Raw genomic sequence first — 21,935 nt, forward strand, 5'->3', positions numbered from 1 at the left:
CAGTTTTTAAGTTTCTCTGTTTATTAGATAATTTGTCTTTCTGTGAGTTAATGAAGCTCTTAACATGCTTTTGTGGGCTTTTCCAGCTTTGTGCATCATTGCTTCCTTGAATGTCTTATGAAAAACCTTATCTGGAGAAGTGCATTCTTAGTCCAAAATCAGATTTTATATGCCTGTACTTAAATATATACTGAGGGGCACCTCTCTGCACTTCTAATTTTGTCTGTTTAATTGGGACAGCTGGCTCAAAGTAGCTTCTGAAGAAGTCATTAGTGCAGAATTTAAGTAACGTATTCCAGTCTGCACTTCCAGTTATTACTCAGTACATTCCACGAACACATGAAAACAGTGTAGTCATTTTCCATGGCCTGTAATTGTGGCTAAGGATCAAACCATGTCTTACATATTACCTATAAAGAAGTCCTGGTAACTCGAGACTCTTTTCCTTGCAACTCTAGGTGGAGTTTGTTCGAGGCTTGATGGCAGGGGACCACCTTAGAGAGGAGGAGCACATGGCATTGGAGACCCTGCTGGCCAATGTGCCTCAGTCTCGGACTGTTAAGAGCAACAGCCTGGAGCTCACTCCATCCAACACCCCTCAGCTCTCTCCAGCTACTACTCCTGCCAACAAGAAGAACAGACTTCCTATAGGTAGCTTTCTCCACAGCACCTGTCCTTCTGCGACTCTGGTTATTAAGACTGTATGCACTGGTGTACATGATCTTAAAAAACTTTTGGCTTGATAAAACATCACAATTTGATACAAGGACTAGAAGATATAAGTCTAGAGTTTGTCTAATGAGGGGCAAAGTAAACAATTAGAGTTGAACGGTGATAGCTAGTGAAAGCCTGTATTTTATGAGAAGCTAATGAGCTACTTCTTAGCTTGTTATAAAGATAATTAGTATGGCCTGGATTGAGGCTCTATTAGAGAAATGACAACCAATTAAATTACCAAATATAAATGAACTAATTTTAATTGGAATGGATGGAAAAGATGCATAGATTACCTTCATTACCATTTTCAAGACAAATGATTCTGTAGCAACTCGCCTTAATTAGAAATGAATCACTTGTGCATTTATTTACTCAATCTTGACTACTTGGACTACTTTGAATTCTCAGATACTCTGTATTCTGTCTCCAACTCCCTACCTTGTCCTTTTCCTTTCCTCCTGTGCTGCCAATGAATGACCAGGACAACACTTAGCTGCTATAACATCCTGGGACCCCACAACCACCACCCTGTCTGCACACATTCCATTAGTAACCCCTTTTGGTGGGTAGCCTGTCAGTCGTGTTAGTGGACGAGAACCTAACCCTCATATCTGTGGCTTCTCTCAGCTTTATGTCAGATGACACTCATAAGACATTGGTTCACGCTCCAAGCTGCACAGAAACCACGCTGCCGCACAACTTGTTACCTAGCACTGCTGTTGTCGTTGTGCTCTCAACATGCCTGCTTTGCCCTTCACAGTGCTTTGGCTGATTATTAGAGCTAAGATGTTATTCCACTCATTTTGTTTTATACGTTTTTTGTTTTTGTTTTCTTCCCCCCCCCTGTTTCTTTGCTTCCTTAATCAGCGGAATATGGCTATTCATTACCAGGTAGAGTGGGGAAAATCTATCTTTCACCTTTTTCCCTTCTGGTTTATACCTCAGCTGGACTAAGCTAAAGAAGAAACTATTACAGTTAAGGATGGTCATGGTGACGAATTTCATAGTCGGCTAAATAACAAATAAAATTAGGCTAAACCAGTATACCAACCAGTATAACTTAGAAACACTCAGATATCAAGTTAAATTTGAAGACCGTTTAATGGACAGTGCCAAAAAGTGTCTAAGAAAGACATTTGAGTTTAATCACATTCTTCAACAATGACTCAAGTGTGGTACCTCACATCATGTATTATCATGCATTATTCTATAATTTGTGACAACCATCTGAAAAAAGGTTAAAATCTAAAATACCAAGAATAAATCATCTATTTATTTTCTTCCTCTTATCCGGGTGGTGAGAACCTCTATGACGATGTCAGGATTGCAGCTCCCCCTGGTGGAAGATGGCTGCATAACATTTAGGCCACAACACTGTATTGAGCATCAGTTGAACTGTTAACAATTAAACGACTAGTATGTCTGGTACTGACTAATGATAATAGTAAGGATTAGCTATCTAGTCACGCACACCCTTAATTACAATGTCTTCTTATAATCTCATACTTTGATGCCATAGTTGGTTTCTCACACAGGTGAAATTAATTGCATTAATTAGGGCTTAGCTTGATTATATTGGCTCCTTGAAACTTTTGCCAGAATTTGTTTCTCCTGTTTCAATTTGATTTTGCTTTTATGGGAGAATTATTGATAAAAACACTTGTTTTGTTTTGCAAAGACAAATGCAATCCAGGGTGAATGCCATATGGCCTAATATCTTTCATTTGTGTGTAATGTTGTTTGGAAAATTCCATTGAGATGCAATATCAGGTGTCAAGCATTACTGTAGAATCTTAAATCTATTTTAAGGCCTGTGCTTGTTTCCAGTGCACGAACTAAAGAATATATGCATGACGTTATAGTTACTAAAAACTAAAAAGCAGGTAAAATATGTTAGACCCTTCGTTTTCTTTTTACGTGTGTATGTCAAGTGCTACTCTGTGCTACAGTGCATTCGGCCTGCTATTTTTAAGCAGTGAAAAGCAGGTAATTTGGTATTTGAATATACATAGTGCACTGTGTTTCAGTGTTGGTAATTTTAAATTAAAACAGTGATTTTGTTAGTTTTGGAGATTGTTGCATGTTAATAAGCTGATGGTTGGACTATTTTTTTCCAACTGGACAATATGAGTCTAACAACTTGGGCGGATGTGTGTGAGCAGAGTAGCTGTAATCGAATAAACAAAAAGGTGGCGGCGAACCTATTATACCAGCTTGTGAAGCGTGGCCTTTGGGGCAGGGGGCAGGTTGTAGACTCTGCTGTACTTGTAGAGACCATAAAAACCAGGTCTTCATGACTCTCAAAGTCATGCTGATGAGAATGAATGTCGGTATCTGCATATAAAAGATTTACATAACCATCATGACTTCAACCATCAGTTTGCAAAGACCTGTCTTGGAGGCTGAAGCTTTTAAGACCAGATGTCATGAACGATAACACCGAGAAACACAGCATGCTTATGTGATCTCGACATGCCAGTTTCAAGTTAGCCACATAACAAAGCATGGCTTTCTTCATCCTTCTTACCAAAATTTTGAACTATAGTAAGACATAAAAATAGCCACAGAGTCTATGAACTAAAGTCATGGATCAACAACGGGACGTGAACAATGCCACATTAATTACAAAATACTGCCGCCACTCTGTTATGAACCTGTGGCAGAATGAGAAATGATACAAATATAAAATAGCTTTCAACTCTAAAGTAATGTGAAACAGCAAATTATGGGCTCAATGGTGCAATTCTTTAACTTGCACTATCGGCAGATACGACCTCCTTAAATTATTTACACCCTTGCACATAATCGGACACACCATTTATTAACATGTGAGCCATCAGCAAAAGATACTCTCTCAGGAAGTTCTTGAAATGTTTTTCTTCGACATGTCTGAATAAGATTGTTGTGTAACGAGTTTGTGCCACACTCTCTTAGCAGTAGAGCTGTCGACATAATTAAACAGTACCACAGTATTTTTTATTTTTAGTTTTTGGAGTGGCATGATGAGCTAAGCCTTCATATAAAACTCACATCTGTCCGTATCTTAACATCTTAATCAGTAAACTGCTGAATATATTAAAGTAATATTTCTGATTTGTAAAGGATAACTTCATACATAATCAGCACTAACCTTGTTTTTTGTAGCAAATTACTGTCACATGTGAGATAAACTAATCTTATATGTCACACGGGTGTGTAGCTACCTGCAGATGACTATGACGCTGAGCTCAGCTTACATAGAACTCTGAGTCTGCTTTCCAGCTCCTGCCTGCTGCTGTTCATTTTCACACATGCTCTTTGGTTGATGTTGTTTTTGTTTAAAAACAGATTCCTTATTTGTGACTATAAAAGGGGAAAAAAAGGTAAAAATAACACAGTTCCCTTTCCTGTTTCCTTCAACCCACCAACCAGCATCTGCTCGAAGCCGGAGCCGTTCCAACATAGCCCAGGAGGGGGAGGCAGAGGCCAGCTCCCAAGAGTCCCTACAGGAGCTGGTACCAGAGGAGGTGCTGGTAATTTCATTGGGAACTGGTCCTCAGACTGTCCCTGGGATGATGTCAGAGAATGAGGTAATGTGACTTGATGCAATAAATTCAGTTGAATATATTTTTTTTCCTGTCAGTAAAGGGAAGTATGGTTACCTAGAGAATGTTTCTTCCAGTTTCCTGTTACTTTTGTGTTCTTGCAGTGTTACGCAAGATACCACAGATCTCACAGAAAACAAACTCCCTTATCTAAATATGACCTTCTGCTTTTACTCAGAATACCTCTAGGAAAAAAGAGCAGTATTAACCCAAGTTTACAGCTGATCTTAAGTAATATTGTTGCATATGCTACCCTCTAGGTTTTGAATCAGATGGCTGATGGGGCCCAGGTGGATGGCCATGCTGATGACACTAAGCTGCATGGAAAACCAGACAAAACATTGCGCTTCTCTCTGTGCAGTGACAACTTGGAAGGAATCTCAGAGGGTCAGTCTGGAATGCCATGACGTGACATATGTTGTAGCTATGTTTTCCTTCTAAATTTTAAAATATGAAGGATTTCTGAAAGAGATTTTCATGAGAGTTTAATGTTTAGATTTGGAGAAAAGCACCTTTCCCCAGGTTAAAAAAATGTATACTGTAGCAAAACAACATAAGTGGTCTGGGCTAAAATATGCTGTACTTTAGTTTACCGAACTGCTGACTGAGTGACCTGTTGACCTTGCATGTCTTCACTTTCTAAAATGTATATATTTATTCTTAACTTTAGGCCCTTCAAATCGTTCTAATTCTGTGTCATCCCTGGACCTGGAGGGAGAGTCTGTTTCTGAGCTGGGAGCTGGCCCGTCAGGAAGCAACGGGGTAGAGGCCCTGCAGCTTTTGGAGCATGAACAGGGTATGCATGTGTGTTTCTGAATGTATAGTTTAGTTGTAGAGGTTTAGAGGATTTTAGATACAGCAGTCATCTATAAACAGACAAAGCGTCTGACAGCACCTTATCTTGATTTCAGCCACGACACAGGACAACCTCGATGACAAACTACGCAAATTTGAAATCAGAGACATGATGGGTCTGACAGATGACCGGGACATCTCCGAGACGGTCAGCGAAACCTGGAGCACCGACGTGCTCGGCAGTGACTTTGACCCCAATATGGACGAAGATCGGCTACAAGAAATAGCAGGTGGGTCGACGATTTGGGTCGCGTATTTGTAGACATTTATTGATCAATAGGCAAATGAACGGGCATACAGATCCCATGCGATCACTGCATATTTTATCAGAACCAGTCATGAATTGCTTACCGCAGGGACTTTGTTTATGAAGTTGATTCAGGGACATGTCATTACTTTGTGGGTTTGGGTGAAATAGCATCAAATAGAAAAAATCTTTTAGTCAGTTCAGTTTCTGCAAAGATATTGCTCATTTTAGTCTGTAAGAGCCATAAATAATTATTTTGTTAGTCAAATATACTGAAGGGTGGAAATATAGGTCCCCAGTGAGAACTGTTTTTAAACTAAAGGAAAGGAATTTGATCTTTTTGTATTTCAGATTTACAGATTTATGGAAACAGCTAAATAATAGTTGGTGTTGATAATCCTTTATTCTGAATCTATATTAAAATATAGGATATTGATATAGAGCATGATATTCTTTCACTGTACTGCAACCAACTCATGGATTTTATTGATTGTGCTGTTATCCTTTAATTCTTTGCCTGGCAGGGAGAAGGAAGTAAAAAATAAATGAAGATGAAGTTAATACAAAAACAGTGGTTGATAAGTACATGTGTTATTATAGTATGCTAATACGTAGGATGATTCAGTTTCTGCACTTTGTTGAGCCAAAAGTGTGACAGAGAAAGATGGGTTGGGCAAAAAAAATCAGGTTAATGTAATTTTAAACCAGCTGTGGAGATAATATTTGAGTCTTCTTCCTATTCAGCCCCTCATCTTCCTGTCTTCTTTCTCTCTGTCTTTTCTGTTCACATCCTTCCCCTGCCCATTTCTCTCGCTCTCTTTCTCTCTGTCTCTGACATTCACTCAGTCCCTGCAGTCTTATTGACCTTGGTTCCTTCTCATTTGCATCCACCATTTTTCATTCTTCGGAATATGGCGTTGGGGGACTTTTCCATCATTAAGTGAATTTACAACGATTTCCTTATGTGTTTTCTCCAAGGGATTGGGTTATGAGATGCACATTAAATATCCATTAATACCTCATTATCCCACTGATAAGATTACCATGATAATGAGGCAGAAATTCTAATTGTTTCACTTCTTGTTGTGCCACTCATTTAATCATCCACCTGAAAGACAAGTACTCTGCGCCCCTACCTTGAAGACTGTAAACACGGACAGCGGGGTAGAGCTCTCCCACTGCCAATGAGAGCCCTGCCCCCGCCAACAGCAGCACACACTGTTGCCTGGGTGCTGGCACGCATGTAAGCTCATGCCACGCGTGTGCCACGAAGTGGAAGCATTTCGTACCAGGGGCACAGCTACCACAGGTTGACTTTCTGGTCATGAGCCTTGGACGCCCACTCCCACTCACACCTGCTAGCTCTTTTCCCTCGCCTCTGCATTCTTCCGCCTTGTTAAGCCACGGCTTCTCAAGCGGAGATGGAGGGGGAAGCTGTGCTGAGGAGTTTGCAGGAGTGTAGACAAAGCAGTAATTTGGTTGTGAATAATGCTAGGCTTAATCAACTGCTCAAAGTCATGGCCCCAGAGGCCAGGGCTGGGTGAGATATTACTATTAACCCCTGACCTTTGGCAGAGTGGTGCAGGTGCCTGTGGGTCCCAGCATGGAATGCATGTGACCTCTCTGTGTGCAAAGCTCACTGCTTCTGAACCCCCTTCTGCGAGTGAGTGGTTTATCTAGTATTTTTGCTTATCTCTGGCCTTTTTGCTGTTGTTTGAAAGTCAGACCTGAAGATTTGTTTATTTATTTTTATTGAATGTTTACACATCAAATCAGTACATTAACGACGGAGAGAAATTTACCTCAAAAGCGCTGCAGATGCATACGATATGATCCACAAGGATAAAGTGATCTGAATACATACTGATCATTTCCACACAATTTATTAAGTTCCGTTCACGAATCTGATAATTTTACCTTTATAAGCATTTCTGTGCGTACACACGTCTAAAACTACACACAACTTCTCTCTCGCTCGCTCACATAACCTTTAATACATGTGGACGAATTGCCTCATACGCACAGATCACGTCACATCGCATGCCGACGTGGGGTTTTGAGACAAATTTAACGCGACCATTTTCGCACAATTCCACAAATGTAAGCTGCGTTCAATTCCAGTGTAAAACTGGGACATCTGGGCTTTAAGTTACACACAAATCACTGCACAGATTTGCAAATCTCAGTATATACTTGTGGATCATATCGATCATATCCTCTGCAACCCTTTTGAGGCAAATTTCTCTCCATAACGAACTGTCATGGAGTGAATATAGATACAATTATTTCATGAACTGGTCGACTTAATAGCACTGACAAGTAAGTCATTCATCATGCCAAATACACTTTCCCACTCCCGAAGGGGTTAACTCTTTGTCTTTTTCTCTTTCTCTGTTCTCAGGGGCAGCTGCGGAAAATATGCTCGGCAGCTTGCTGTGTCTTCCTGGCACGGGTTCAGTTCTGCTGGACCCCTATGGTTCCACCATCTCAGAGACCACAAGCGAGGCCTGGAGTGTAGAGGTCCTGCCTAGTGACTCAGGTGGGGGGAAGCCAGGGTTTATTCTGCTGTTCCAGTGTCCTTTTGTTTTCACAGTCATCCTCATTGGGTATTGTCTTTAGGTCTCAGGTGTGCGTTTGCATTCACATGTGTGCTTATTTATGCATGCAGTATATTTATGTTTCTTCCATATAGTAAGGAAGGGTGGGGGGAAGGGACACCAGGTGTGGTTGCACTGCATTCATATCAAAAAATGTGCACGTGCATCTGTCATCATATTTGTATGCACTTGCTTGTCTTTCAGGGCAGATCTGCCAGTGCCAGTAAAAGGCAGCTTAGGGTTTCCTTAGAGGGACCACCAGGTGTGTTTGCACCTGTGGTTGAGCAGTGGGGAGGGAAGCGCAAGGACAGCAGCTGTCCTCAGTCAGCTTACATGGTGTCAGTTCTTTATCTGGCTCCGACTTGCACGATACTGCTCTGAAACTGGTTTGTGCATTTTTGTTGTGTGTTTGTGTGTCACTAATCAGTCAAAGCATCATTAACATTGTTACGGTGTCTTTGCAAGGCAAATGCATTATTACGAGTTGCAGATTATATTTAGTCCGTTCTTGCAAATTGAACATTTAGACCAAACCTTTTGTTAATGGGAGATTACGTGCTTGAGTCCCTCTATTGAAAACCAGCGTTTTGTGAAAATCAGTCGAGAGCTTTATTAACAGTGTTTCTTCAAAAAGCTTGGGCCTTATGTTAATTGAAGTAGTACACCATTTCAATATGTGCTGTGCAGAAATGACATGCATGAGTGCCTTGATTGCTTTTTTTTTTTTTTTTTGGTTCCGTTTGCCGCCCCTGTTGTTCTCTGTAATGGCGTGATCGGAGGCGTGCTTCAAGTAGAGCGCTTGTTTCATGGCTAGGCAGCAGAAAACTACACTCCGAAGAGCACTTCAACAACACATTATTACTAACGAGCATGCAAATGAGTACCGCTAGTAGTGTGGAGCCTCAGGGTTCGACCCAACTGCTCCGTTGGGTAGCCACAGAATTGGCTATACTAGCTTTATTGTTTGGATTGGCAGTTATAAGACATGATCATGTATGCTTTATTTGTTTTTTTTGTTGTTTTCTTTTTCCATGTGTACAAAAGAAGGTAGTGCAAAATACTATCATCACAGCAATCTTCCTTGAGTAAGTTCAGATTCTTGTGGCCATTTTCATAAGAGAGATTTTTTTTTTTTTCCCCCCTGTTTTTTCATGTGCAGAAGCCGCAGACCTGAAGCAGGAGGAGCGTCTGCAGGAGCTGGAGAGCTGCTCTGGGGTCGGCAGCACCTCAGATGACACCGAGGTCAGAGAAGTCAGCTCGAGACCCAGCACACCGGGCCTCAGTGTCGTCTCAGGTATAAACACCTTGTCTTAACCCTTGTATGGTGTTCGGGTCTGTGAGACCCGTTTTCAGTTTTTTTTCAAAAGAAAAATTAAACAATTAATTATTTTTTCAACCTGAAATTCATTGGCTTTGGCTTATTTTCTGTGAAGAACATAAATCCGAACACATTTTCAATAACCGTATACTCTATCTCCCCCCACGCATTTACATTACATACAAGGTGTTCGGGTCCACTGGACCCAGGTCTAATAAAAGTGTTGAAAGTGCAGGTCCTGTGTTCCCACACTCTGTCTTCCTCCTTTCTGGTGCTGCTGATAGTGTTTTCTTCCCCTCCTGCTCCCGCACAAAGTTGCAACATTGTTGAAAATTCAACTATCAACACCGTCTGCTCTTACATTCCCACACATTTTACCCTCTTTCTTGAGGCATCCAAATTTTATTTTCTCATACCCTGTCCCTCCTGCAAATTAGGGGCATAATACTATAAATAAGACTATAAATAAGACTTTGCCAGTGTGGTTCTTTATCACAACTGATCAAGATGGCAAAAGATTATCTGCTGCGAGGGCCATCCAATTGATTTTGGAAGAGAGAGGGGCTTCTGATGATGATGTTGACAAAAAGAAGAGGATGAGGTTGAGCACCATTTAGTAACAAAACGAAGACGAGTACCCCATCTGCAGCCAGCTCCAGGACCAGCACAAGCCCACCAGACAGCAAGTGAAGAAATATGGATGTCAATAACTGGTGAAATTGAATGGTCTTCTTGCCCAAGAAATGAGCCACCCTGCAGAGCTGCTACTGTGATCAGCCAGGGCCAACACGGCTGACAGTTACTCATGTGCAGGACATCAAGTCTTCATTTGAGCTTTTCATCCCAGATTCCATCCAGAAAATTATTCTGGATTGCAGTAATCTAGAAGGAAGGTGTGGTTTTGGAGAGAGGTGGAAGGAGATGGACCAAATCCATCTAAGAACCCCAAAGGCCTACTTTGGGGTTCTTATCCTTGCAGGAGTTTTCAGGTCCAAAGGGGAATCCACAGAATCCCTGTGGGATGCAGAAACCGGCAAGAACCTTTCCGTGCATCAATGTCTCTGGAAAACTTCCACAAAATTTCCAGGATTATCCGTTTTGATAACCGAGACGACAGACCAGCTCGACGGCAGAGAGACAAGCTAGCTGCCATCAGGACAGTGTGGGATAAGTGTGTGCACCACCTCCCCCTGTTTTACAAACCTGGGCCTAATGTCACCATTGATGAGCAGCTGATCCCATTTAGTTGTGAAACATATTGCTTCACGTGTAAATGTGTTGTGTCTTTCCGCTCACTCCACTTGATTATAACTGATTAATTTTTTTATAACATTTTATATATAAAAAAGAAACGAGAAGCACATTAATTCATAAATGTGATCTAACAAAGGTAAAGAGAAAAAATTAACCATGTTTGCTGTTCATATGGCTTGTAATTGGGATGAAGTAAACATCTGTTGAGTAATTTAACATAAAATTGTTTGATAGTGTTAATTTGGAAAGCCAAAACTCTAGCGGGTCCACCAGACCCATGAACACTGGCCACACAAGGGTTAAATCTACTTTATTGGCTTCTGTTTACTATGAAAGATCTCATTCCGTTTTTGCCTCCATTTTGTTATGTTTCTCTACTGGAATGTCGTTGCTAAATTCGGGTTAGATAAAACCATTCACACTCTCCTTGCTGGTGTGGAAAGAGTGGTCATGTTGTTAGGAGGGTCCTTACCAGCATAGTGGGGTCCAAGTGAATTTTTCTGTATGACACTGAGGTTAATGTTCATTGCTTTGTCCATGGGCTCAGGTGCACGTGTTATGTTGACGTGCATGAAGTAGTATCCTAGATTAAGAAGCCAGCGGTGACGTTCCTGGTTCAGCTCACAGGAAAACGTCCCACGGGATCCAGCCGATGGATAGTATGCGTCTGATGATCACTCTTATCTGTGTCTTTCCCATAACCCACGGGGAGCTTACGCTACCAATTTAGAGGTCCCAGTGGGTTCCCGGCTGAGAGAGACCATACAGCATAGTCTAAAGAGAAAAATATCCTCTTTTGTTTTAGAACCATTGCACTTGCAGTTTTGCCAAAAACCTTGTTTCATAGGTGATATTGAGTTGTTTTTGTCCTGAATGTCAAAACACCTGTTTTGTCTGGGGGGTGCCACAGGTATCAGTGCAACGTCAGAAGATATCCCCAACAAGATTGAGGATCTGAGGTCAGAGTGCAGCTCGGACTTCGGAGGGAAGGACTCTGTGACCAGTCCAGATGGGGAGGAGTCAGGCCACGGTAGGAGTGTGTCACATCCCCACTAGGATGGCCAAACCATCAGTCTAGAGTCTGTCTGGTCACCATCTATCCCTGTCACTTTTACAGCTGTCACCAAAGTAAATCACAGTTTTGCACCCTAAAACTGTAAATATGACTTGAGGTTATATCGAAGGGTTGCATGCTCTTTGCTGGGGGGCCGACTTTGGAGACCACGGTACAGAATAAACCAGCACTTCATAATATACTGGCCCAACCAATACAACCCGCTCTGTAGCTTTGCAACATGTGAAAGTGCAGAGAGGAGCGCCCTAATATTTTCACTTTATCACATCAGGAACATTTTGTTGCAGGTCATTTAGGATATGTTGAGTGGAGATAAAACTAACAATTCCATCAGAGCCAGATGCTGGGTCACGGCCTGTAGTCTGCCATACCACACTGAAGTAAGATGGCAGAAGACTGCTGACATATTGCTCCAATTTCACTTACTTTTTTGAAATATGGAGGCATTGGACGTACTGGTCTGGCCTACTTGAGATTAAATTGGCCTATTTAAAAAATGAATATTGGTGTGCATTGTAATTTCAGCGGCTCTGTAATGAATAGTCTTCTATATCTTTGTTTTTTTTCTTTTCAGGAGCACACCATCTGACATCTCCACCTTCACAGGTTGATTCCTTGCTGGCCATGTTTGATCCCCTCTCCACCGCCGAAGGTAATTTGCACTCTCAGAATGCTCTACAGCCAATGAGAGCTAAAAATGAGTATCATTAAATCCCTGCCATAATGTCATGGAATCGCAGAACAGCTTGAGCTGTGCAAAATTTACTCCAACCCCCAATTACTGGACATATTACTGTAAGTGCAAGTGAAATATCTCTTCATTGGCATCATTTAGAATCTCAAATTATTCTCAGCAGTCTTTGTTCTGGCTTCTGTGCATTTTGTTTGTAGTGCAGGTGGAAATGTTTGAGAGAAGAATGGTAGTGTGTGTGTGTGTGTGTGTGTGTGTGTGTGGCAAGGTGAAGGGATGACAGGTTGAGAGACCTCACCCCAGGCTCTTTGGCACTGTCCCCTTGTCCCACTGTGCTCATGGCACAAGGCTGCCATTGGAAGCTTTTCAGGAGAGCGTCTACCCTTGGAACAGGTGGCCTACACCTAGGGCTCATCTCCCACCTACATCTCTCTTTAGCAGTCCCCCCACATTTTTGTTTCTCGTGAATGTTATGTTTAGGGACTGCTCTTTAGAAGCAGGTGAGCTTTTATGGTACAGAGCAGCAATTTTTGCCCTCATAAATTGACTTGAGTTTTATTAGTATATTCAGGGCTATAAATAAAGATCCACAAATGCACTCGGAGGGAAAGAAATGAGTGCAGTAAGCTGTTAAGTGAGTAAGAAAATATAATCAAAACTAGGGCTTCTTGAATATTTTCTCAGTGCTTTTTTTTTTTTTTTCTCCCTTGCCTTATTACCTCAGGCTCCTCCACGGGAACAATAGTGAGGCCAAAAGTGCACTATGCCAGGCCCCCTCACCCCCCTCCCGATCCTCCCATCCCTGAAGCCAGTGCCCTGGGGCAGGAGACTCGCCACTCTCTTTTCACACCCCACTGCTTGGCCCAGTCCGAGCTGGAACACACCAAGCAGCGCCACTCGTTCCCTGACAGGCTGGTCCGCAGCCGCAGCTCTGACATCGTGTGCCCAGGTCGCCGGCCCACGAGTGACCCCGGCCTTAACCGGCGGGTAGCAGTCGAAGAGCGCGACCCTGCCGGGGCTTTCGCCTTGGGTCCATCCTCATCCCCCAGCAAGGACTCCCTGAAAGGAGAGGTAACGAGCTGTTGTGTAGTTGGGCTGCTTTCATAGTCGGCTTTCAATAAACCACCTGCTAATGTTTGATTATAATGTGCTAATTTACATTTAAAGGTTGAGGACAGAAAAGACAGCGACGATGAGAAATCTGATCGCAACAGGCCGTGGTGGAAGAAACGTTTTGTGCCAGCCATTCCCAAAGGTAAGGAAACGGGTTACTTGCAAGTCTTTCCCTGTGCCGAGAAATGAACTTGTGATCAGTGTGATTGCAGTGTGCCTTTTATATGTTTTGTGGTTTGGGGGGGGGAAGAAAACATTCTCTTAATCACAACGGACAGGAAATATCACACTTTAAAGAGCAGAGCAAAAAGCAATTTATAAAGTGAGAAAGAGACTGATGATCCATGTTGTCCACTCCATTGCTGATGTTCCAGTTGGAAAATGATGTTTCTTGTTGTTTGAAGTTGCTCTAGAGACGTGTCCAGTCCTTTTTCTCTCAGGTCTCACTAGCTGCAGATTTATATAGACTTTTCAAAGCTAATCAGTCATCAGAGGAGCTTTAGCTGTGTAGATTGTATGGCTGTAGCCCTCCCAGCAGTGCTGTCAGCCAGCGGCTAATGGTCATTAGATAGACCTCTCTGTCATCAGCGCTGATAGATGACACATCTCTTGTTGGAGTTCTACTCAACAACCATCTCTCATACATCTGTCTGGGAAATAATGAGCTGTGCCTTCACAGAATTAGTGCTTATTACTCTTTAAGATAATGGTACTTCTAAAGTAAACATTGGATTGATATTCATAAAATGCAGGACTGGAAAAAGTCAAGGGCTTTGACGTCTAAACCGCCACCTCTGTAAACGCCATTGTGTTTGTCCTGCTGCTCTGCATGGTGATTCAGTCGTCCCGCAGAGCAGCAGCCTGTGCTTGAAAGGCCAACCCTGTCTGTTGTGTTCCTCACAGTGCTGTATTGGACGGCTGAGAGTGAAGTCCCAGGTAACGCTTCCATGCTGTCATCATCGAGCTAGCTTTACTGCTGGAGCCAGCGGCTGCGTGCCTTGCTGCTTTGTGCTGCCTTAGAACTGTAGAGCTGTGATGTGACACGGTGTAGCCTGAGTTCCCACAGTCGCGTTTCTCATCGACACCCGATTTTCTGTGTTTCGCTATGTTTTTTTTATTCATTCATTCACTCATTTTTTACTCCCTGGCGAAAACAGAATATGAATGTAGATATTTCACCCAACGTCTCCTGTGTGTGTGTCATCAAATTTTAGCATCTGTAACTCTGCTGTGTTGGTGCCTTTATGTCAATAGAATAAGCGTCAGTAGGGTTATGCACATCCATATACACTACCTCTTTTATAATTAGTTACAGTATGTCTTTGGGATATTCTGCTTTAAGCCAAAGGTCGAATTACCATCAAAATGTTTGCTTTTTTTCTTTTTAAAAGCATTCACTGATCTAATATTTTGTAGATGCCATGCATTACACACTAAGATTTTTCATCTCCCATACAAAAACACCAAAGACTTAACAAAAGTGGCTGTCAACAGGCGATTTGTGACCAGGTGAATGGATTGCCACTCTGTTTTAGTTAATCACACGTTTCTGCCCCACAGCTCCAATTGCAGCATTTAGGAAAAGGGACAAACAAGAGAAAGATGAAGTTGTCCACAATATCCCGCAAGGTCAGTCATGGTTTGTTTTCAGTCTTGATTGCTAAGCAGAGATCCACCACTGTGAGTTTAATTTGAATTCAAGCTTCTTTTTTCCTCTTTCACCCTCACAGATGACCCGTTGCTCAGATCGAGCACTCAAGCCCAGGCAGCTGAGGACATCCTGGACAAATACAGGAACATTAAAAGGACCAGCCCGAGTGATGGAGCCACAGCCGGAGCCTCCTATGATGGTGCAGGAGGTCAGAGCAGAGGAAAAAAAAAATCAAAACACCATGCATGCACGAGAGGTAGACCTGCAGGAGACATAATACATTAATATATATTTATGCTTTCTTTACTTTAACAGATCTTTGTGTTGAGGACAATGTGCATGACGCTCAGAGAGAAGACACTTTGCAGAACATTTCTGCAGATGATCTCCCAGACTCAGCCAGCCAGACGGCACAACAGCACGAAACAAAGTTCTCTTTCAGGTCATAATCCAGCACATAGCCAAGCTCTTTTTACACGGACACTTAAATTTTCTTGATGCAGATGATTCATAGATAGGGCTCAATTGATTTTTTTTTTCCCCCCCACAGTGATGCAAAGAAGAAGTTGAGGTTGGCTTTGTGTTCTGCAGACTCAGTGGCTCTGCCTATCATGGCTCCTGCAACTACTCGAAATGGGCTGCCTGATCACATGGATCCTGAAGGTAAAGGTGCTTGAACACCCAATAGTTAATATATCTGGTTTCATTTCATTTGATTTTTATTTTACTAAACTGAACATGCTGCCATGCTGGATTTGTATGAATATTTCTACTGAGTACTTAAAAAAACAAACAAACGGATTATGAGGTGGAATTCATTTAAAACTTGTTTAACAGGAAATTAGAGTGTACTAATTTAGAGCAGCACCAAAAGTTTCTACAGTGTAGGTATCTTTGTCACACACTTCCATTGGGAGCGAGGCACATGCCCTTAATGTTGGCAACCATCCATCCTGCTCAGATTGTCCTTAAGCAAGACACCAAATCTGTGCCAACTTCACCTTCTGAAGGTTTGGGGCAAGGTTGAAATATGGGGGATGTTGAAAAGTTCAGTGAAATATGGTCATACGCGTGTGGCCATATAAAATAATCTCAGTTTAATCGAAAATAGGCAAGCGTTCTAACACGTCACTAAGTAAATGCAAGGAAAGGATGTTCTACCAAAACCTGATATCAAATGTTTAATACATTTATAAACTTTAATGTTACTCGTTCTTTGGGGCTTTCATTGACATTGACACTGTTGTCCAATGCACACTGCTGTCTCTTGTTTTCAGAAAACGAGATTGTCTGCTTCTTGAAGATCCAGTTAGCAGAAGCCATCAACCTTCAGGATAAGAACCTGATGGCCCAGATCCAGGAGACCACTCGGTGCGTCAGCCGCTTTGACGCGCGCACCTGCAGGAAGCTGCTCGCTGCCATTGCAGAAGATTACAGGTAAATCTGGAGGGTTTGGAAAGTCACCCTTATTTGTGTGTTTTAATTAGTTTTTTTTTATTTTTTAAATGTAATGAAACGCAGAGCTACAGTGAAAATGATAAAATGCCTGTGTTTCTCTTTGTTTCCTATAGAAAGCGGGCACCGTACATAGCCTATCTAACCAGGTGTCGTCAGGGCCTGCAGACCTCTCAGGCCCATTTGGAGAGGCTCCTCCAGAGGGTGCTAAGAGACAAGGAGGTGGCAAACCGCTACTTCACCACAGTCTGTGTTCGACTTCTCCTCGAGCATATGGAGTCTAAGATGCTCGATTTCATTAAAGGTATTTCAATGTTTTCACATTTAGTTGAACTGAATTCTTTCTTTGCTTAGTCCTCCACATTAGAGATTCCTGCTAGTGTGACATTACTAAATACTTTACCATTGTTGTTAGTAGAATATTTAAATTTTTTTCCAAGTATTTGAAGTGCCTGCAGTCTATCCACAAACTCGAGCGCAGCACGACGGTTACAGATACTAATGTCATTTATTGAAGATGCGAGGCTTAAATCACTTTCTCTCTCCAGCGTTCCAGGGGTGCACAGCAGCCGACGACAAGACAGCAGCAGTGGAGGATTTTCTGCGCTACTTGTACGGCGCCATGGCCCGTGATGCCATTTGGCAGTATGCAAGCGAGGACCAGCTGCAGGATGCCCAGATGGCTATCGAACGCAGTGTTATGAACCGCATCTTTAAACTGGCCTTCTACCCCAATCAGGATGGAGATATTCTCAGAGACCAGTGAGTAGCACACTGCCAAGCAAAGTGCTTCACTAGGCAGTATTGGATTTCTTTTCTTTTTTTCTTTTTTTTTTTAACTGTTAGGAGGATTTAAAACTGAAACTCTAGAGATAGCAGAACTTTTATATCTTGGCCTTTATACAAGTTCACTAAAGGGCTTTTGGCTCGGTGTAAAAATGCCCTGTAAGGATCCTGTGACTAATTTCAAAATTTAAGTAAATATCCCCCATTTACTTGTATGAACATTGCATGTATAAACAGATTGCATTCATATATGTTGGTGGAATCCATGAAAGCAAGTTTTGTAGGTCAACTCCGTTGTATTACGTGACTACATTTAATTCAAGTCTGGCTTTCTGTTTCGATTTACCTTATTAGTATCCTGCTTTTGCTCATCTGTCAAAGCACTTTGTAAACAGTTGTTGCTGTGAAAGTAAGTTGATGTGTGTTATTGTTGGACAGATTGCGTTCTCTCACTGTTGTCTTAAACCCAGGTGTCTTTCTCTCCCCCCCCCTCCACACAGGCTTTTCCATGAACATATCCAGCGACTCTCAAAAGTTGTGACAGCAAATCATAAAGCTCTTCAGATCCCAGAGGTATAAATATATATCTATTTTTTAACATATTCTCAGTTACCAAAGAAGGGAGATACTTTAGAGGTACTGGTACTTTAAAAGCTGATGATTTTGAAAAACTTCCTGGTTGTAGGTTTACCTGAAGGAAGCTCCCTGGCCTTCTGCACAGTCCGAGATTAAGAGCATCAATGCATACAAGACGCCACGAGATAAAGTCCAGTGTATACTGCGGATGTGTTCCACCATCATGAATCTCCTCAGTCTGGCCAACGAGGATTCTGTCCCTGGAGCAGACGACTTTGTTCCCGTGCTCGTCTTCGTCCTTATTAGGGTGAGTCTGTTCTTTATTCTTCCCTTTTTATTACCACAATGTAATTTCTTCAACTTTAATTGTAAGAATTTAGATGACTTGTTGACTTTTAAAATTAAAAAATCACCATCATAAAAACTTCTCATAAAAATGAATGCTGTGGCAAAACACCATAACGCCGCTGCTAAGCTGTGTATATTTTTATATGTAAATATGTAAAAAAAAATATATATATATATATAAATATGATGCTGCATGAGCTTCGTTGAGTGGCTAATGCGAGCCCATCCCCACGTCTCCTCCCCTCCAGGCAAACCCGCCCTGCCTGCTGTCCACCGTTCAGTACATCAATAATTTCTACGCCAGCCGGCTGAGTGGGGAGGAGTGCTATTGGTGGATGCAGTTCACCGCGGCGGTGGAATTCATTAAGACCATCGACGATCGCAAGTGAAGCAGAACAGCCACCTGTATGGGCAGACTGCGGGGGAAGGAGCCGGGAGACTGGGAGACTTCCCAACCAACTGCTCCCTCTGCACAGCTTATAAAACCTGGCCCTCAGCCTGCTCTGTATTTGTATAGCTTGTACATAGCCAGAGACGTTGAGAGATTACAAAATATATATTACTGTACGTATGTGAACAAATCCAGGGTTTGAGCCGTAGTGGGGAAAAAAAACAAACAAACAAAAAAAAGGCCTATGGGAAAAATTGGTAACATATTAACTTTGAACCTGATTTGAATTTTTCCTTTTATCTTCTTGTCTTTTCAGTCAGGTTTCCTTTTGGGGTCTGTATTAGGCATTTTATATATACATAATTACAATATGACATTAAATCAACATTATCCTGTATAAAGGGACCAGACTTCCTTGATGTGATCAATTTTTTTTTTTTTTTCCCCTCCCCGGGGTGAAAGGGAAAGGCTTCCAATTAAATTACAGTATAATGTTCACTAAACCCATTGTGACACAGGAATTTACAGTGAATGATAGTTACCGGTGGGATTTAGTGACTCATAAACACTGAGATCAGTTCACAATTAACCGTACTACTCCCAAGGTTACAGTATCAAAAAAAACTAATAGGGCAGCTTATATCATGAACTGTTTACCCCAATGTGCATCGATTTGGACGTAAGGACCCACATATTTATATGAGATAAAATGTATTTATTTCTGTCATTCTGTTTAATGCTTTGTTAATCTAGTTTTTAACAATGAAAATGCATATCATGCCAATTCAAGATGTCAGAGGCAAGCGATGTTACTGTAGACTTGCTAAAAAATAATGCTTGAGTTCGGAAAGGCACCTTAGCAGTGAGTAGCCCTTAGGTGAGGATGCTGGGTGATTAACAAAGACAGGGTGAGCTCATGCACAGAGCTTTGGTGGCATTTTTTTTTTAAAAAAAAAAAAAGGAAAATAGTGCCTTTGATGTGGGGCACGCTGTACAGGTAGTTACTTTTTTTTCTCTAATATATAACCCAACATAAGAACAATCCCCACCCTTAAGTGCATACGTGCACACAAAAACCAAGACACACACACACTACTCCAACGGGCCAACCATGTCTCATTGAGACATTTTTGTCCAGCCCTCACTGCTGGCATCATAACATTACCGACTGTTGCGTCTCGGTCCCTTTAACGATATCCCCATTTCGGAATTCTAGATCCTACCTCAAAGTTGAAACCAATGAGCCTGATATCTGTCTGTACACAGTAACTGTCCTGCATTGGTTGACACCAGAGTACTGGATCTTTTTTTTTTTGTGTGTGCAGTAGTTGGAAATGGTTGCAAACAGGGAAAGGAATGAAGGAAAAGTTGGATATTGACCTGCTGTGATGCTTGTTGTGGTCGCGTCACCCTTAATTAAGACAAGCCTTTGTTAGTGAACAAAGACATTTTAGTTTCTAATCTTATACCTGAGATGCCACATGTGTCCACATGGGCAGACTAGTGAACAATTGGATATTGGCTCTCTACCTCCTCATTAGTTCAACAAAGGGACTCCTGTTTATGTGCACTTATCCCCCCCTCTTTTTCTTTTTCTTTTCCCAATTTGGTGTGCTGTGATATCCCAGTGTCATTGTATCTTTCCAATTATAGAACAAGCATGTCTTTAATTCTCAAGAAATGACTAAAACTCCTTTTCTCTTGAAATCCTCTGCTTCATTTTTGTATACAGGCGTGCTACATGTATTATAGTTTTAAATAACCTGTTAGTTTTCACGGGAAATGACCTGACAGCACAATACACAGTAGTATAGAAGAGTAAATAATCAACACTATTGTTACTGACTTGCAGTTTATACTGAAGTGGTTGGTGTAGTACGTGAGTGTTTCCTTTTCTTTTCCTCTCTTTTCTTTATTTGTCTAGTGAGCATGTGAGACGCCTGTGCGATTGGTTGACCCTCTGCCTCCTCTTGCATGAAGTCATTGAATGGTCTGTACACTGTCAATCATTGTAAACTGTTAGAATAGGATCAGTATTTGCCACAGGCCAGTAATTGAACCTGCAAGAGGATGCAAAGTTTCTGTGCCCGTGATACTTGCATATCTGAACTCAGTGGTTTATTTTGCACAAAACGGATGTATTTTCCTGGAAAATTTGAGAGGGAACGGTGCATTTTTTTGGGGGGGGAGGGGGCTTGTAGTCATCTAAAGTAACCATATTTAGATTTTAAAAAATGAGTAGCAAAGATGAGCACCATGCTGTTACTTTCAAACTGGTTAACAGTTTATGGGTAACATCACAAATGCTTAAAAAAAAAACATATGTATATATACATATATCCCTGTGTGTGTGTATATATATTCGTCTACAGTAGCATATGCAAAGGATTTGTATGTGTATCTACACTTCCTTGCAGAGTCTGTGTAATCAATTTGATGAGAAAACCATGCACTGGAAAATCAAGTTGCAGGTTGCATCTATACTAATGAGGTTTATGTGATGTCACTGTAATTGGAAATACATACTGCACACAGCTGATGAAATTATTTGGACCTGGCTAATGTTTCAGATAGCCAATCGTAGCAGCTACGAATTCCCCCACCACTCACTCCCAACTGAAGTGCTGATCTAAACACAAAAAACGCGTATGATTGTGTTGGACAAATTTGTAATTTTAGCCTTGATTGTATGCAAGCCACTCTGGGCAGTGGTGTGAAGTGAGAAGGCTAAAGGAGTTCATCCATTCTTCAAAGCTTTACTGTTCTGTTCCCTGTACGATTGAGCTGAAAGGCTGAGCAGAGGAGAGAAAAAATAAGAAAGGTTTTACATCTTGCATCTAATTTTAAATTTTATTGTAAGCTTGCACAATTATGACATGCGGAGAAAGCCGGTTTGTCTTTACTGTGATTAATGCATTATGTAATTCTTTAAAACCAATAAAAGAAGCGGAAGTTTTCTTTCTTCCCCCTCCCCCCTTGTTTTTAACATTTTAAAATTTAAAATTTTGTGCTTCCCTGTTCTTCTCTGGCTCCATGAGAACGGGAGTGTACATGCACAATAGTGTATCGTTATTCTCTGGTTCCTTGGACAGTTGTAGGTATATCTGGCTGACGGTTCACACAATAGAAATGAAGGTAAGTAAATTTATGCATGGAATATAATTGTTAGTGGGGGCAGTGGAGCAGCATCATCCAATCTAACAGCCACAAATAGCAACCTCTCAGCAAACATTTCATTACTGCTGACAAGTGTTTCGGTGGATTGTAATTGGAGATA

General features: G+C 41.6%; 1 protein-coding gene across 4 annotated transcripts in view; it reads left to right on the top strand.

Annotated features, from left to right (window-relative positions):
* Positions 1–21,620, top strand: part of gapvd1 (GTPase activating protein and VPS9 domains 1) — a 32,948-nt gene extending 11,328 nt beyond the window's left edge. The window contains exons 7-29 of one of the 4 annotated variants that reach the window (XM_042222782.1): positions 459–651; positions 1,199–1,279; positions 4,129–4,286; positions 4,562–4,688; positions 4,972–5,097; positions 5,213–5,386; positions 7,805–7,942; positions 9,160–9,294; positions 11,483–11,602; positions 12,222–12,299; positions 13,063–13,409; positions 13,506–13,593; positions 14,355–14,387; positions 15,012–15,080; positions 15,182–15,310; positions 15,418–15,544; positions 15,653–15,765; positions 16,380–16,539; positions 16,674–16,861; positions 17,106–17,319; positions 17,844–17,916; positions 18,029–18,226; positions 18,516–21,620. In XM_042222782.1, coding sequence (XP_042078716.1) covers positions 459–651; positions 1,199–1,279; positions 4,129–4,286; positions 4,562–4,688; positions 4,972–5,097; positions 5,213–5,386; positions 7,805–7,942; positions 9,160–9,294; positions 11,483–11,602; positions 12,222–12,299; positions 13,063–13,409; positions 13,506–13,593; positions 14,355–14,387; positions 15,012–15,080; positions 15,182–15,310; positions 15,418–15,544; positions 15,653–15,765; positions 16,380–16,539; positions 16,674–16,861; positions 17,106–17,319; positions 17,844–17,916; positions 18,029–18,226; positions 18,516–18,656 — 3,210 coding nt within the window. In that variant the 3' untranslated portion in view covers positions 18,657–21,620. The remainder of the gene's footprint in view (positions 1–458; positions 652–1,198; positions 1,280–4,128; positions 4,287–4,561; positions 4,689–4,971; positions 5,098–5,212; positions 5,387–7,804; positions 7,943–9,159; positions 9,295–11,482; positions 11,603–12,221; positions 12,300–13,062; positions 13,410–13,505; positions 13,594–14,354; positions 14,388–15,011; positions 15,081–15,181; positions 15,311–15,417; positions 15,545–15,652; positions 15,766–16,379; positions 16,540–16,673; positions 16,862–17,105; positions 17,320–17,843; positions 17,917–18,028; positions 18,227–18,515) is intronic. The other 3 variants (XM_005926903.3, XM_042222783.1, XM_014335053.2) reach the window with 3 other exon arrangements.
* The last annotated feature ends 315 nt before the right edge of the window (positions 21,621–21,935 follow it).

The sequence above is a fragment of the Haplochromis burtoni genome, unplaced genomic scaffold, assembly GCF_018398535.1.
Source record: "Haplochromis burtoni strain Fernald_Lab_line unplaced genomic scaffold, NCSU_Asbu1 Contig_95, whole genome shotgun sequence".
In the NCBI taxonomy this organism is placed as follows: domain Eukaryota; kingdom Metazoa; phylum Chordata; class Actinopteri; order Cichliformes; family Cichlidae; genus Haplochromis; species Haplochromis burtoni.